The following is a 13,116-nucleotide window of genomic DNA, read 5'->3' on the forward strand; positions in this document are numbered from 1 at the left end:
GCAATGTGCACAGAATTGATTATAATTAAGGCCTGGAAACCTAGAACCTTGGATGACTGAGATTTCTGAACTTGCTCTACAAATGCATTTTGAGAAACTAAAGCAGGTACATTACTGCCACTCAGTGGTGAGAATGGCAGGTTAAAAACTGCAGAAACATTAACAGTGACTCCATCCTGTATGCTGCACAATTCACACTATACTTAACAGCTTGATATAGCTGATTACATAACTTGATTCATCTTTAGTTTTTTGTTTGGTTGTTGCAACAGCTACGCAGTAACATGGGCTCAGTAACAGCTGGGGTACTACCTCTTTTTTTTAATTCTTTACATGTTCAGCCGTGCCAGTTATGTACAATATTTAGTTTGCTAGACTTTTAAATACACTGGATAGCTGCCATGTGGAATTTATTCAGTTTAGATTAAATAATTAATTAATTAATTAACTTAAAGGTTTTTTTTTGGTTCACCTTCACAAGTCTTGTGAAGTAGTGGTGTTTCTCCTAATAAGAATCACGAGTGAAATATGCTGACTTGTTGGGGCTAGAGCTGCATTCCTGACAAGCTGAGAGACAAGTCAGAAACACATCTGGATCCCTTATTTGATTCATTTATATTGATTCTAATATAGTAATAATAATGTAAACATTGGTATTTAATACAAAATGTAATTCCTTATCCAGTTATTGCAATTGATTTACATGTTTGCTAAGGTTAGCTAATGCGAGTTTACAGTGCTGTCTTTATGACAACATAACATATAATTAGAATAAATTTTTTCCACACGGGTCATTTCATTTGAAAAATTTTCCACAGGAAATATGTAAGCTCTCTCTTCCTGAATTAAGACATCAAGTGGAAAAACCCTGCTTCACACTATTTCATGGTGTAGAGGTGGCTTAAGCAACACAAAGGATGTAAATAAAATGTAACACGAGCAGGAAGCGAGGCACTTTGTGCACCAGACAACTGAAGATGACACGACCACACATCAACAATTAGGTCAACCGGCAGAAATTTTGAAGGTAAGACAACAAAAAACGTGCCGTTTTATTTTCCTATTCTCTTTAATAGTCTTACATAAAAGTGACACATTTATTTTATTGTTTTATTTCGTAAATCATGTGAAATTCTAGCTTTATCACATGTATTTGACTACTTAGGTCAATCTACATGACAAATTTAACTGATTGTTATGAGCACATGCCAGAGATGAAAATAAAATAAAAATAAATCTTTTGAATTTTGAGCCACAATGTTACAGTAAATTTTGAATTATTTATTCATCCAGATTATCATCATATGCTTAAATACTCTGAAAATGTGTTTTTAAAACAATGGAGTTGCAAATGATTTTTTTAAATGAATGAATGAATGTTTATTTATATAATATTTATATTATTTTTGTTCACTATCAGAAAAATAACACTGAAAATGATCATGCCAATAATTTCTTCTAAATACACTACATTATTCTAAAACTGGGAAAGGTTAAGAAGAAAAAATAAATAAATAAATGAAAAATGTAATGAAACAAAAACAGTCTTGACTACTTTCACTATGAGGGCATGTCATAAAAGAAACCTGTTCCTTCCCCTTTCAGCAGTGGCCCTGCTGTCAGTGACAAGTGAAAGACAATAGGTTTCTGTTTGAATTTAACTTTCAGTGGACACAGCAGAGAAGTTAACCCATATCCTGATTCCTGTTAGTTGGCAGAATGTTGCTGAACTACACAAACCAAACAGAGGACCACCTCTTCTCCTGCTACAGTCCCTCGGTCATTGGCTACCGGTACTTTGCTGTGCTGTGGGGATGTGCTGTGACCGTCACTGGCACCGTGGGGAACCTGATGACCATTCTAGCCTTCATCATAGAATCACGACTGAGGACTCGCTTCAATGTGCTCATCATCAACCTGGCTGTAGCTGATCTTCTGTACTGCACCATACTGCAGCCCATGTCGGTTGACTCTTATCTACACCTCAGATGGCGCAGCGGTCAACTCTGGTGCCAAACCTTTGGCCTGCTCCTCTTCCTCTCCAACTCAGTCTCCATTATCAACCTCTGTCTGATAGCAGTGAGCAGATATCTCCTGGTTGCAAAGCGTGCTGTGTTTGATCGAGTCTTCTCCAACAGAGGTCTTATTTTACTCTTGATCTCGACGTGGGCTCTAGGCCTGGCCAGCTTTGGCCCACTCTGGACTGTTTACGTGTTTGTGCCACAGGTGTGCACATGCAGCTTCCATCGAACTAGAGGTCGTCCCTACACAACAATTCTGCTCTTTTTCTACTTTTTTATTGGTCTGGGCTGTGTTGGTGCATTCTACCTACTTATTTACAGGCACGTCCGTATTGCCAAACAAGCCCTGCTCCGCTACAGACTCAGCCGACGATCATCCAAAAAGAAACCAGTGTCCTTAGTACAAGGGACTGATGACAGTGGCATAGACAGCGGGACAGTGAACACATGTAGTTGTGAGATGAGCAGCCAAGTGGATCTAGACCACAGTAAAGATGAATCTACCCAGAGCTCTACCAAGGCTCTATCAACAACCAACAAGCCTCCCTCAGACATTGTCCCTGCACCAATCTCATCAACTCCTGCTCCAACCACTGCACCATCCTCCTCCCACTCTACAAGTCAAGGAGATGATGGCGAATTTAAGCGCGTGACTCGTATGTGCTTTGCTGTTTTTCTGTGTTTCGTGTTCTGCTTTGTCCCCTTCATGTTGCTCAACATTGCTGACAAAAAAAACCGCGCACCGCACGTCTTACACATGTTGTGTGCAAACCTCACCTGGCTCAACAGCTGTATCAACCCCATACTCTATGCTGTCATGAACCGACAGTTTCGACAGGCCTACCACGTGTTGCTCACCAGGACAGCGAAACCCTTCACCTGCCTCTTCACGAAGTCTTAAAAAAACTGTGTTGCATGCATATGTTTATAGTTAATTTTGTTTGGTAATAATTATTTTAGAGTTGACTTCAGAAACTTCAGAACACATAATCACTTATTGTAACTTCCTTAGCGTCAATTACATAACTTAAAGACTACAGATATTACAAATTTATCACAGGATATTCCTGCATGACACAACATGCCTTTTCATGGTGATTCAGCAATGTATGACTCATGTCATGTCCCAACTCTGTATTGCTTCTTACATGCTGGAAGTGCAATGCTTAAAAGTGTTCTGGTGGTGTGACCTTTGGTTTGACATGTGCATAGCACGTGTGTCTTTGAGTTGTGTCAGAGGTATTACACCCTACATCTTATTGAACCCTCGGCTCGCTAGAGAAACCACTGTTAAATTCGACGCAGAAGTGTTAATCAAGCCATTTTAATATGAACTTTGATGGTGGTTGGCAAGCAGTCCCAGACTTTAATGTGTTTCAGGGTTCAAAATACTGTTACTGGCGCTTTGAAGCGCTACATATGTACACATACATGTACACACACACACACACACACTTTCCATTACCAAACAAATTAAAAATATCTTTATAGTATCAAAATATGCATTTATTCAGTTAATGTGCAGGTTTGAGACCTGTGTTACAGGTTAACAACTGATATACAAACAATATAGGCCGTTTTATTTTATTGGTTGCAACATTTTATTTCATTGTGATTGAAACAAGCTTAAAGTCAACAATATGGAATCACCATGCTAATCATGTGCACATAAAAAAGAAAACACACAAACTGACTCATAACGAACATTTAAGCAATAAATTATGTGCAGTTTTAGCAATTTTACAATACCTTGTGTAAAATTTACTTAAAATAAGCTTCCCACTACCTTCCTTCCACAATTCTTTTTTTCTTCATTAATGTATCATGTAAGAAATGAATGGGACATTAATGGAATATAACTATAGCTGTTATGTTTTGTGCTTTACTGAATGTTTTGCTGATTATTTCTTTTACAAATAAAAGACTATATTCTTAAAATATGAAGGTGCATAACAACAGTGAATGCTGACTAAAATGCTTAAATGGTGAACGATTCAAGGGGTTGTCAAGTATTTTACATATTCACATTTGTTACATTGATGTAATGATGTAAGATTAAGCTGACGATGAGATATACCATGGTTTGGTAAATACAGAAATTCAGTTACTTATTGGAAAATGCTTCCACAGGTTTGTGGGGCGAGACAATTAAATTCTTGAAGACTGAAATCAGGAAGCACTTGGTCATCTTCTAACATGACAGAGTGATCCAAGTCAGCCAAGAGGTTGGGGTTGTTGAGGTACATCAGTAGGTCTTGTGGGCCTGCATCAGAGCCAGACAGCATGGGATCAGGGTGAAAGGTTTGCAGAGGTGAATCACGAGGTGAATTCAGAGGGTGAGGGTCCCCGTTTTGTTCTGGGAGCAGAGAAAAGAGAGAAGAGAAAGACATTCACTCTAAAGTTTTGGCTGAGTTATTTCTGGCACTGCTTTCACTGAGGAAGTGAGAATAACAAAATGTGGCGTGCTCTGCAGACAAGTACTTTTTCTTCAGCACAAGTTTTCACACTATTACTCTTTACCAAAACATTTTAGTTTAGGTTTATATTTTATGTTTATGTATGAAATAAAAAGTACTTACTGTGGTATAAGCTATAGTCCTTATAGCTTAGTAAGTTTTACTTGATTAGTTCAACATTTTGTAATATTGTATATGCATATTCACTCACTGGCAGAGTTCGATTAGCAGGTCTATACCATTATGTCTATTAAATACAGGTACAGCCAGCAGTTGATTAGGTTAGCATAGCACAAGGGCTGGAAAAAGAGAACGACCAGTCTTGCTCTGACAAATGGTAACAATATCTTTCAACCAGTTCCTCTATAACTCTCCAATTAACATTACTCAGGAAGCCTGATAAGATGTCAGGAGGTTCGAGTTGTGGCCAGAAAATTGTCCGGACAAGCAGCGAATTGTAATTTTTATGACTTATGATTTGTTGTAGGATTTAAATGACAAAATGTTAATTAGTGAGATTTGCTGGTAGATGGATTTCATTACCATTTGAGTGTATATCCCAGAATGTCAGACTTTAGCTTTAACCAAAATGGGTCATTATCCAGTCAATCATTTCCCATAACATTTCTGTGCATTTAAGGTGAAATTCTTTGATTGCAAGTGTTACCATCACTACCACAATAATAATAATAACAATATTCTTATTATTGTTATTATTATTATTATTACACAATCACAACCACACATCCACTAGATTTTATGATCATTACAGTCGAAGACAGTGTACATCATGCAGTACAAGCAGCCAAGAGCCTCATGCCATGCATGCAGGTGAGAGGTTCCTCACTTTCATAACCCGCATTGACTGTATCTAGACAGCAGGGCCCCCACTGATGTTATACAATATAAAGTGAAGACTGAGCTGAGATGAAAGGAGAGCGAGGTTTTTAGCTGGATGGGACAGCAAGGAGAGCCATGACTCACCAGCTGCCTCTCCACACAGGCCATTGATTGGCTCCAGGCCTTCACCCTGTGCCATGTCAGAGGGCATGGGTGACCAAGCCTCCAGTGTGTTCCTACATGACCAATAACAAACAGCCATTACAACCAGTTGCTCGTGACATAAAAAGGTCATGGGTAAACTACTCCTAAGATAAAGTAAGTGCATGCATTTAGTGTGTCGTTTTTGTGTTTTTAATCTGAACAAGGAAGATTTTATAAATCACCCGTGAGAACTGAATAATATACTTACTCTTTTGAAACAAACATCAGCTTGGTTTTGATGTACTTGATGTAAGGACTATTATCTGGGAGAGAATGAGTTGAGATGTTATTTTATGTCATTCATCTTCATCACTATCAATATAGTGTAATGTGTAACTACTGCAAAGTTAAATAAAACTAAACAACAAGTTAGAGTACATCTAAGTTATGTTTTTGACAAATTTTTTTTCCAAAAGTATTTCAAGTAACATTTGGAGCCTTACCACCAGTCTTGTCAGAGTAGTATTTTCCAAAAGCCTCGTCTTTAGGGGTGTTGGGATATAAGTAGAGGAGAGGATTTTCTGGGATATTATCACTTTCTAAGATCTGGAAATTCCTGATGATTTCATGGAAGGGGATCTGGTTAAGGTCAACCTTGGTGAAGGGCTGGACAGTCTTTATGGAAGGCTCACCTGAAATAGACACATGATAATTATATAATAGAAAAACAGGATTTTTCTGTACTTTAGTCATTAAGTACCATTTAAAAATATATTCAGAATAACTGAAAAAAAAAAAAAACATAACTCACCAATCATGTCGTATTCCACCCACGAGAAAGTGATTCCTCCAATGACGCTTTCGCTGAAGCGCAACAAGAATGTGCCCCTTTGTTTTTTCTTCAGGAGGGATTTTTCTTTGCCTTTACTCACAAAACCCATGATGAGGCTGCAGCAGTTTAAAAAAAAACATATTCAAACAAGTCATCTTATTTCCTTAGATTAAATTCATCAGCTTAATTTATCTTCATTAAGATTTACTTGTGTAAACTAAACATACCCATCCCTCCACAGCTGTTCAAGGTACGTTTTCACCATCACCAAGATGCCATCAAACCACACCCAGAAAGTGTCAGGAGAATTTTCCTGTAACAAAGGTTAGAAATGATGAAGTAAGTTAAGTAAGTAGTCTTGTGTAAGTATTCAGTACACCAGGTTTTATATTTTACCATGTTTGGTAGCTGACATGCATATTATGACTAAACTCGAAAGTATCACTGATACTGAAATTTGCCTTTAATGAGAGCACTTAAACAAAAAGCAGGTGATCCCTAAAATAACAAGTTAATATTGAGAGATGACAGAAATGAAAAAAACTCTACTTTAGTGAAGTGGTTAGTAATCCCGTGCACCGTACTGAAAAATATTTTAGGATTCAGTTTTCTTACCTTGCTAAATTTTGACCAAGCTACTTTACAGTTGTCATAGTCCCGCTGTTTTCCTGATGGGAGAATAAGAAATTACTAATACATTATGCAAGTTACAGTCACTGACGTAGAACATGTTTACAACCAATGAAGAACGCCAAATAATTATTATGTGCTGTCATTCAAATCTAATGCTAATAACACACAGTTCATTTGACGGCTATTATCATCTCAAGTGGAACTAACAAAGACAAGCAACTGAGGCTGAATCTAGAAATAAAATTTACCAAAGAGTCTGAGTGCAATCATTTCCAGCTGATCATCATTCAGACCACGTTTGGTGGCAGAGAGAAACTGCCAACTCAAAACCTCTCCAAACTGCGGCCAAGTGGCTGCAGGACAGTTGGCAAAGAACTTGACGTCCTGGTGAAACAGACTTATGTTAACATATGATATGAATTTCTAAAGGCTTCAAACTGAATAATAGCACAACAAAGCTGCAAAATTCTACATGTGTGTGTATGTGTGTGTTAGTGATGGTGAGCTCTCACCTTGGTGTCCAGACTCAGCATATTAAACCAGAGGACAGACGCCCAGGCGCTCTGCTGCTGGCTGGAGTTGGAGATGATGACCACTGGGAGCGAGGAGGCCTAGATTGGGTGCCAAGGAAAAAACGGTTTTATCTAAGCCAAGGCTCCATAACAAAAACAAGAAACAAAATGATGTAACATTTATATCGGACAGCGGTAGATTAATTTACAAAATGAGCAGAAAAATGCACCTGCAACTCGACCGACAACCCTTTCAAGTCAAACACAGTGTCAAAGTTAATGACATGTAGCTCCTCGGTAACACTGAGAGAAATCTGTTAAAAACCAAAAAAAAAAATCATCATTTGCTTGTTTAACTTGAGCAAAGACGGTGTTTCCAGTTTTTCAGGGAAGCTCAACTCACATCGCTGCCTCCTTTGCCAGCACCTCCAGATTTCTGCTCCTTCAGAGTCTACAAACAATACACACAGTACACAGAATTAGACGAACATGTAATGCTAGCTGAGATTTACACGTGATTGTCATTTTTTATTTAGACAGTGGAGATTGCTTTACGGGTGTACAAAACTACTAACTTGAATGGAGTAATTCAGATGACATGATTGTATAAAAGGATATATATAGAAGATAATGAAGTTTAAACTTTCATCTACTAAATTTAAACTATTTCTAAAAACATGATCACTCACTAGATGTCTGAAATCTGCCACCATGCCTCCACTCTGGCTCTCTGCCATGTTCAAGGCCTTGCTTTTGGTCCCCAGGACATTAAAACGTCGATATCTTTGAAAATACAAGGTTTAGAAAAGTTTAACACAGTTATTCTGGCAATAACATTTAATATGGAAGCTGAAGTTACACAAAGAATATACTCACCCTTTGATCTGAGGAACCTCCCTAATTTCAAAAGGGGCAAAAACAGAACAGTGACCACAGGAGGGCAACAAACCTCATAGTACAGTATGTATATACTAGTTTACACTTGCTCTGTATTTAGTAAAAGTACATGAAATTAAAGAAGGAACCTCACCTGTCCACTGACACGTTCACTTTCATGATGTGGTTCTGTTCAACAAACTTAACAAGAAGCCTGAAAATATTAAGTTAAGGGGTGATTTTGAGACCTTGGTATTATTAAGATACTGCACAGAAATAGCCTCACACTCAGGAACAATATGGAACAAAAATCATTCAAAAAGCACCGAATGACACTTCTGTGCTTATTGTGCTCATTTCTGAGTCTAAGCAAACAATACATGACCACTAATGTGCGTGTTTAGCTCCACTACAACAATAGGGCTAAAAATTAACATGAAGATTTCCTGGAGTGGCACACTGACCTGGTCTTGACAGAGAACTGGACATTGGTGCGGAGAACCAGTGACCCTTTCCCCTGAGGCATGGATGGCTGAGTCTCAACCACAAAGGAACTTCAAGAAACAGTAAAAAAACAATGTCAGTGCATCTCACAAAAAGAAAGAAATATAAAAAAGATAATGTGACCGTGTCCTAAAAAGAGAGACCTCTTGAGCAAGTCTTTTAGAAGAGTATCTGCTCTCCTCTGCAGTGCAGGTTTTTGGGCCTTTATAGGGTCGTTATCATAGGAGACTTTTCCTACGAGCTCATCAAGCTTACTGAGAAACTCCCGCACCTGGAACAGACACACTGCCATGCAGGTGAACCTACAAATCAAGAGAATAATAGCAACTGAGATGATGTTTTTACAGGTCTTACAAAGAGGAAATGATAGTAGTGATAGGAGTTTAAATGATACAAGGAAATAAACACAGTTAAGTACACAGCTAAAAGACAGTTTGATAACTTTTGCCATCACTTAACAGTTTTAGCAAATTAAAAAAATGGCTACAGCTCTAGCAATTCAATTACAGAGTGACTGTAATTTTAACTATAACACAGAGCATGAAGCGATAGAACATACCACTTCTCTAGGTGATCCAGGCAAACATTGTCTGGAGCACCAATGCAGGCTTTCTGCTGCCTCCTCTGCCACTCTACCAGCTCCTTCTTCACCAATAAGTCAATCAGCTCCTCAGCTCTGTCAAGGAGCTTATTTAGGTCTGACAGTGTGCTCTAAGAGGTCATTGTTAGTGCAAAAAGAAAAAGAGAAAATTGAGAATTTAAAAAAACTAGACTGAACAGATAATGGTGATATTCATAAATAATGAACACCCCTATACCTTTCTACAGTCATTCAGCCTGTTGACAAGTGACTGAAGAACTTTCATTTGCTCCTTCTTCATGGGCTCATCGACCACAGCTATATTACAGTTTCCATATGAGACAGACCAAAACAAAAGCTGTGGTTCAGTGCACATTATAACTAATTTTCAGAAAAAATTATTATTAGCACACAAATATAGACATTCATTTTTTAATCTGCTTACCTTCCATCTTATGGGTTTGGAACTTAAAATCAAACTCATCTTGCTGCTCCTCCAAACATATCATTGTATGTTCCATGCACTATTTTCCAAAAGTACACAGAAAAAGAAAATGATGAACTGCAATATTTTTCATCTACAAAGCACAGAATAATGTCATAAAGCATAAATAATAATCAGCACCTGCACTTCATTCCTGAGGCCGGCCATCTTACGCTCCATGTCCTGCTGGCTGTCCATCTCCATGGCTTCCTGCTCTACACATAAAAACTGGACCTGAGCAAAACAAAAGAGAAAAACCAATTACTGACATTGAGAATCTTTCAGATTTCATATTGATTAATATTGCTACAGAAAAAACACACATTTGACTTGTGAAAGTGACAGTTAAAACTATATCACTGCTTGGTGGAAAATCTCTGCTTTTTAGCCCACACACTTAGTCATGCTTTTTATGTTCATGTGGGCCTTTCTAAGTAACTGCTAACAAGCTTTTCTGGACATCTAGGTACAGATAAACAAATAAATCATGTAAATTCATACTAGATAGCTAAAAGATAGACTTGTGTGGGCACAAACTGTATATGTTTTTGCATGCTGGTGTCATTATGAGCAACAGGGTGCGTCTTGTCTAATATGTGCCAATAACTTGACTGAGGTGCTGCCTCAACCTGTTCAGCCAGATCAGCACTCTGCAGGATTTCCTTCTCTTTTTCCAAAAACCAGAGAATTGTGCTTGCCAAGCCACATGGGTCATCCAGGTACCTCTGTAAGAAGAGAGACATCGCTAATTACATTTATTATTGTGACTATGCAAATAGTCCCTAACTAATGTTACGGAGGCTGACTGGAACAATTAAAAATGTCTGTCTTTTCACACTACATCTTTTCAAAAGTCAAAACAAACGTGGCTTAATGGTGAGCGTGGAGGTCACATTCAGACAAACCTGAAAGTTCTGTTTATAGCGTCTGATGTTGTGCTGCAATAAGAATGACTCTTCCTGGACAAAGCGACTGTGTTGGATATCCAGGTTCTCCAACAGGACCTGGAACAGCACCATAGCCAGGTCATGATCTCGAGCTGCTCGCTGCCTGAAGAATAAAAAAAATACTAATATTTAGTTTTATAAATGATTCATTCATTTACTGTAATCCTTACATTACTGTTGAGTAGTTTTAAAAAAATATGGAGCTGCCTTACCACTCCTGCTTTTCTATCCAGGCTGACAGGTAATGCCGGACATCCATAGGTAAAGCATCCCTGTCATATAGCTCGTGTAGTTGTTGTCTGTACACAGCAGGAAGCTGCCTCAGTTTCTCCCACTGAGTCATCCTAAGGTAGATCAGACCAACATGCACACAAACAGCAAACCACATTTTAACATTATTAGCTATGTTCATTAATAACTTTAATATTCTATTAATATTTTGATTAATACCTCAATTAAAATAAAAAAATGCACCATGAAAGCAGCTCAGTTGTGATTACAGTTTGCTAACCTGTACCACACAGCACTAAAAGACACATCTGTTGTTAAAGTGACGGATTCATACAAATCCTTAATCGACAGGTAATGGAGCAAAGTGCAATCGATCAGTGACTGATGACTTTACAATTCACTAACTATACAGTGTAAAGGCTGAGATTTACGATGTTTCAGGACCCTGTTAAAAGAAAAACTCTCAGTCAACACCATAAACAGGTCTTAAGCCATTTACTCACCTTTCTTTATGTTGTTAATCCGAGTTCACGTAGCGTATGTAGTTAGTTAAAGCTAAATGGTAAATTAAAACAGGTGCATTGCTAACTCTTGATTCTCACGTTGCTGGTTTGCTGAAGGAGTCTTTAGACTATGGTCAAAACAATTTCCAGCAAAATGCAACTTGCCTTCCTGTTTTAAACATCACTGTTTTTCATTGGACGACTACTCATCCCGCCTAAATTGTTAATCACGGATTAAACACGGGCGCCATTTTGGCTCTGGCACACAGTCCTGGAAGCGGTTAGAGAGCCGACATGTCAGCGCCCCGTGCCACAGTTTCCTGGTTAGCTTGACACTACCAGCTGATTGGTCAATCCAGAAACAGGTCTGCATCGACTGTTGGTGCACTCTCACGTCAATCATTAGTCAGAGGCGTGGTGATCAAAACAGAAACTTACGGCCGAGTCTAAAAATTTCCAAGAAATGACGCTGTGAAAGTTAAAGCGAGCATGTGACGTGCACATTTAAAAACAACCACAACCACAAAATGGATAGTGAGTGTCACTGGTAGTCCTCTCTGTAGCGGTGGAGTCGAAGCACATTTACTGATCTACATGGTGGGGTGCAACAAGATGAAAGTAATTAACTCAAGTACTTCTGCAATTCAGACAAATATACTGCAACCTACACTTTACTACACAATATCTGTGTGACAGTTTAGCCACATATAGTCCTTCTCGTGTAAATCTTCTTGTTTTAATCATATTATTGCGTGAATATTAGGTTATAATATTTTTATTATTATTATTTGGGTGCATCACTTGAGAACTGCAACAACAACAAAATAAAAAATAAAAGTCAGCATGGCACCATGCACTCGTTTTGAATCTTTTACCAAATTAAATTATTGCACTGAGGAGCAAAAATATCGCACACAATTCTCAAATCATATCTTTTTTTTATGTAAAAAAAAAAAAAAAACAACAACAACTACCTAACCTACTATAGCTGTTGAGTATCAAAACAAAGACAGTAATCAGAGGGATGAAGAGGCCAAAGTGAAACAAAATCGGGGGGGTGTCTGTGACATGACATGACATTCTGTCAACAGCAGTTGGAGGGCAGGAAGTAGATTGCTATTGAAAACACTGTCACAAACTCTCAGGATATCTGTGGTTTGCATAGTTTAGGTTTGTTCAAACAGTTCCATTTTGTGCTAGCTGCATTTTCATCAAGCTTTTGACAGTGGCTGACCTACATAAAGTAATCAACCATAACATTTAAAAGCCCATATTATGCAAAATCCCCTTTTTGATCATTTTTGTACACTTATGTCTCTGTGGTGCACATGAACACACACCAAGTATGTTAGAAGTGCTCGCCCTCCTTTGTTTACATTTTGCCATTTTGTGGAAACCAGTCCTTGAATTGTCTGTTCAAAATTCTGTGCTCACCTGTTGAATGTATGGATGAACACAGAAGTCTCTATTCCCCCCATCCCCTCAGGATCTGAACAAACTGGGAATGTATTTTTTTTTTTTTTGTTTTTTTTTTTTTTTTTTTTGATGGATTA

The 13,116-nt window shown here is 38.1% G+C and overlaps 2 protein-coding genes across 3 annotated transcripts; one reads left to right on the forward strand and one right to left on the reverse strand.

The window, feature by feature from the left end:
- The first annotated feature begins 889 nt into the window (after positions 1-889).
- On the forward strand, positions 890-3,929 carry gpr84 (G protein-coupled receptor 84). The gene is made up of 2 exons (XM_026347787.1): positions 890-1,027; positions 1,712-3,929. The coding sequence occupies exon 2, from the start codon at positions 1,720-1,722 to the stop codon at positions 2,920-2,922; it is 1,203 nt and encodes a 400-aa protein (XP_026203572.1). The 5' UTR covers positions 890-1,027; positions 1,712-1,719; the 3' UTR covers positions 2,923-3,929.
- Positions 3,599-11,718, reverse strand: stat2 (signal transducer and activator of transcription 2). Of its 2 annotated transcripts, XM_026347785.1 has the most exons (24): positions 11,564-11,718; positions 11,042-11,173; positions 10,788-10,932; positions 10,512-10,607; positions 10,024-10,116; positions 9,844-9,922; positions 9,637-9,716; positions 9,378-9,529; positions 8,962-9,120; positions 8,779-8,868; positions 8,469-8,528; positions 8,315-8,335; positions 8,128-8,221; positions 7,842-7,889; positions 7,669-7,752; positions 7,439-7,537; positions 7,175-7,310; positions 6,909-6,961; positions 6,521-6,606; positions 6,273-6,409; positions 5,965-6,153; positions 5,730-5,784; positions 5,462-5,553; positions 3,599-4,377 (listed from the first exon to the last, which is right to left on the reverse strand). In XM_026347785.1, the coding sequence occupies exons 2-24, from the start codon at positions 11,170-11,172 to the stop codon at positions 4,130-4,132; spliced, it is 2,427 nt and encodes an 808-aa protein (XP_026203570.1). In that variant the 5' UTR covers position 11,173; positions 11,564-11,718; the 3' UTR covers positions 3,599-4,129. The 2 variants fall into 2 exon arrangements, with proteins under 2 accessions (XP_026203570.1, XP_026203571.1); XM_026347786.1 differs by lacking the exon at positions 5,462-5,553 and having other exon boundaries at positions 4,198-4,377.
- Positions 11,719-13,116: the final 1,398 nt, after the last annotated feature.

The sequence above is a fragment of the Anabas testudineus genome, chromosome 5, assembly GCF_900324465.2.
Source record: "Anabas testudineus chromosome 5, fAnaTes1.2, whole genome shotgun sequence".
Lineage (NCBI taxonomy): Eukaryota > Metazoa > Chordata > Actinopteri > Anabantiformes > Anabantidae > Anabas > Anabas testudineus.

Excerpts from the sequence above, each read along its gene's own strand:
- gpr84 (XM_026347787.1), top strand. The coding sequence starts at position 1,720 with ATGTTGCTGAACTACACAAACCAAACAGAGGACCACCTCTTCTCCTGC.
- stat2 (XM_026347785.1), bottom strand. The coding sequence starts at position 11,172 with ATGACTCAGTGGGAGAAACTGAGGCAGCTTCCTGCTGTGTACAGACAA. Across the intron at positions 10,933-11,041 it reads TGGATAGAAAAGCAGGAGTG|GCAGCGAGCAGCTCGAGATC; the intron begins GTAAGGCAGCTC and ends TTTATTCTTCAG. Across the intron at positions 9,923-10,023 it reads GCCTCAGGAATGAAGTGCAG|TGCATGGAACATACAATGAT; the intron begins GTGCTGATTATT and ends TTTGGAAAATAG.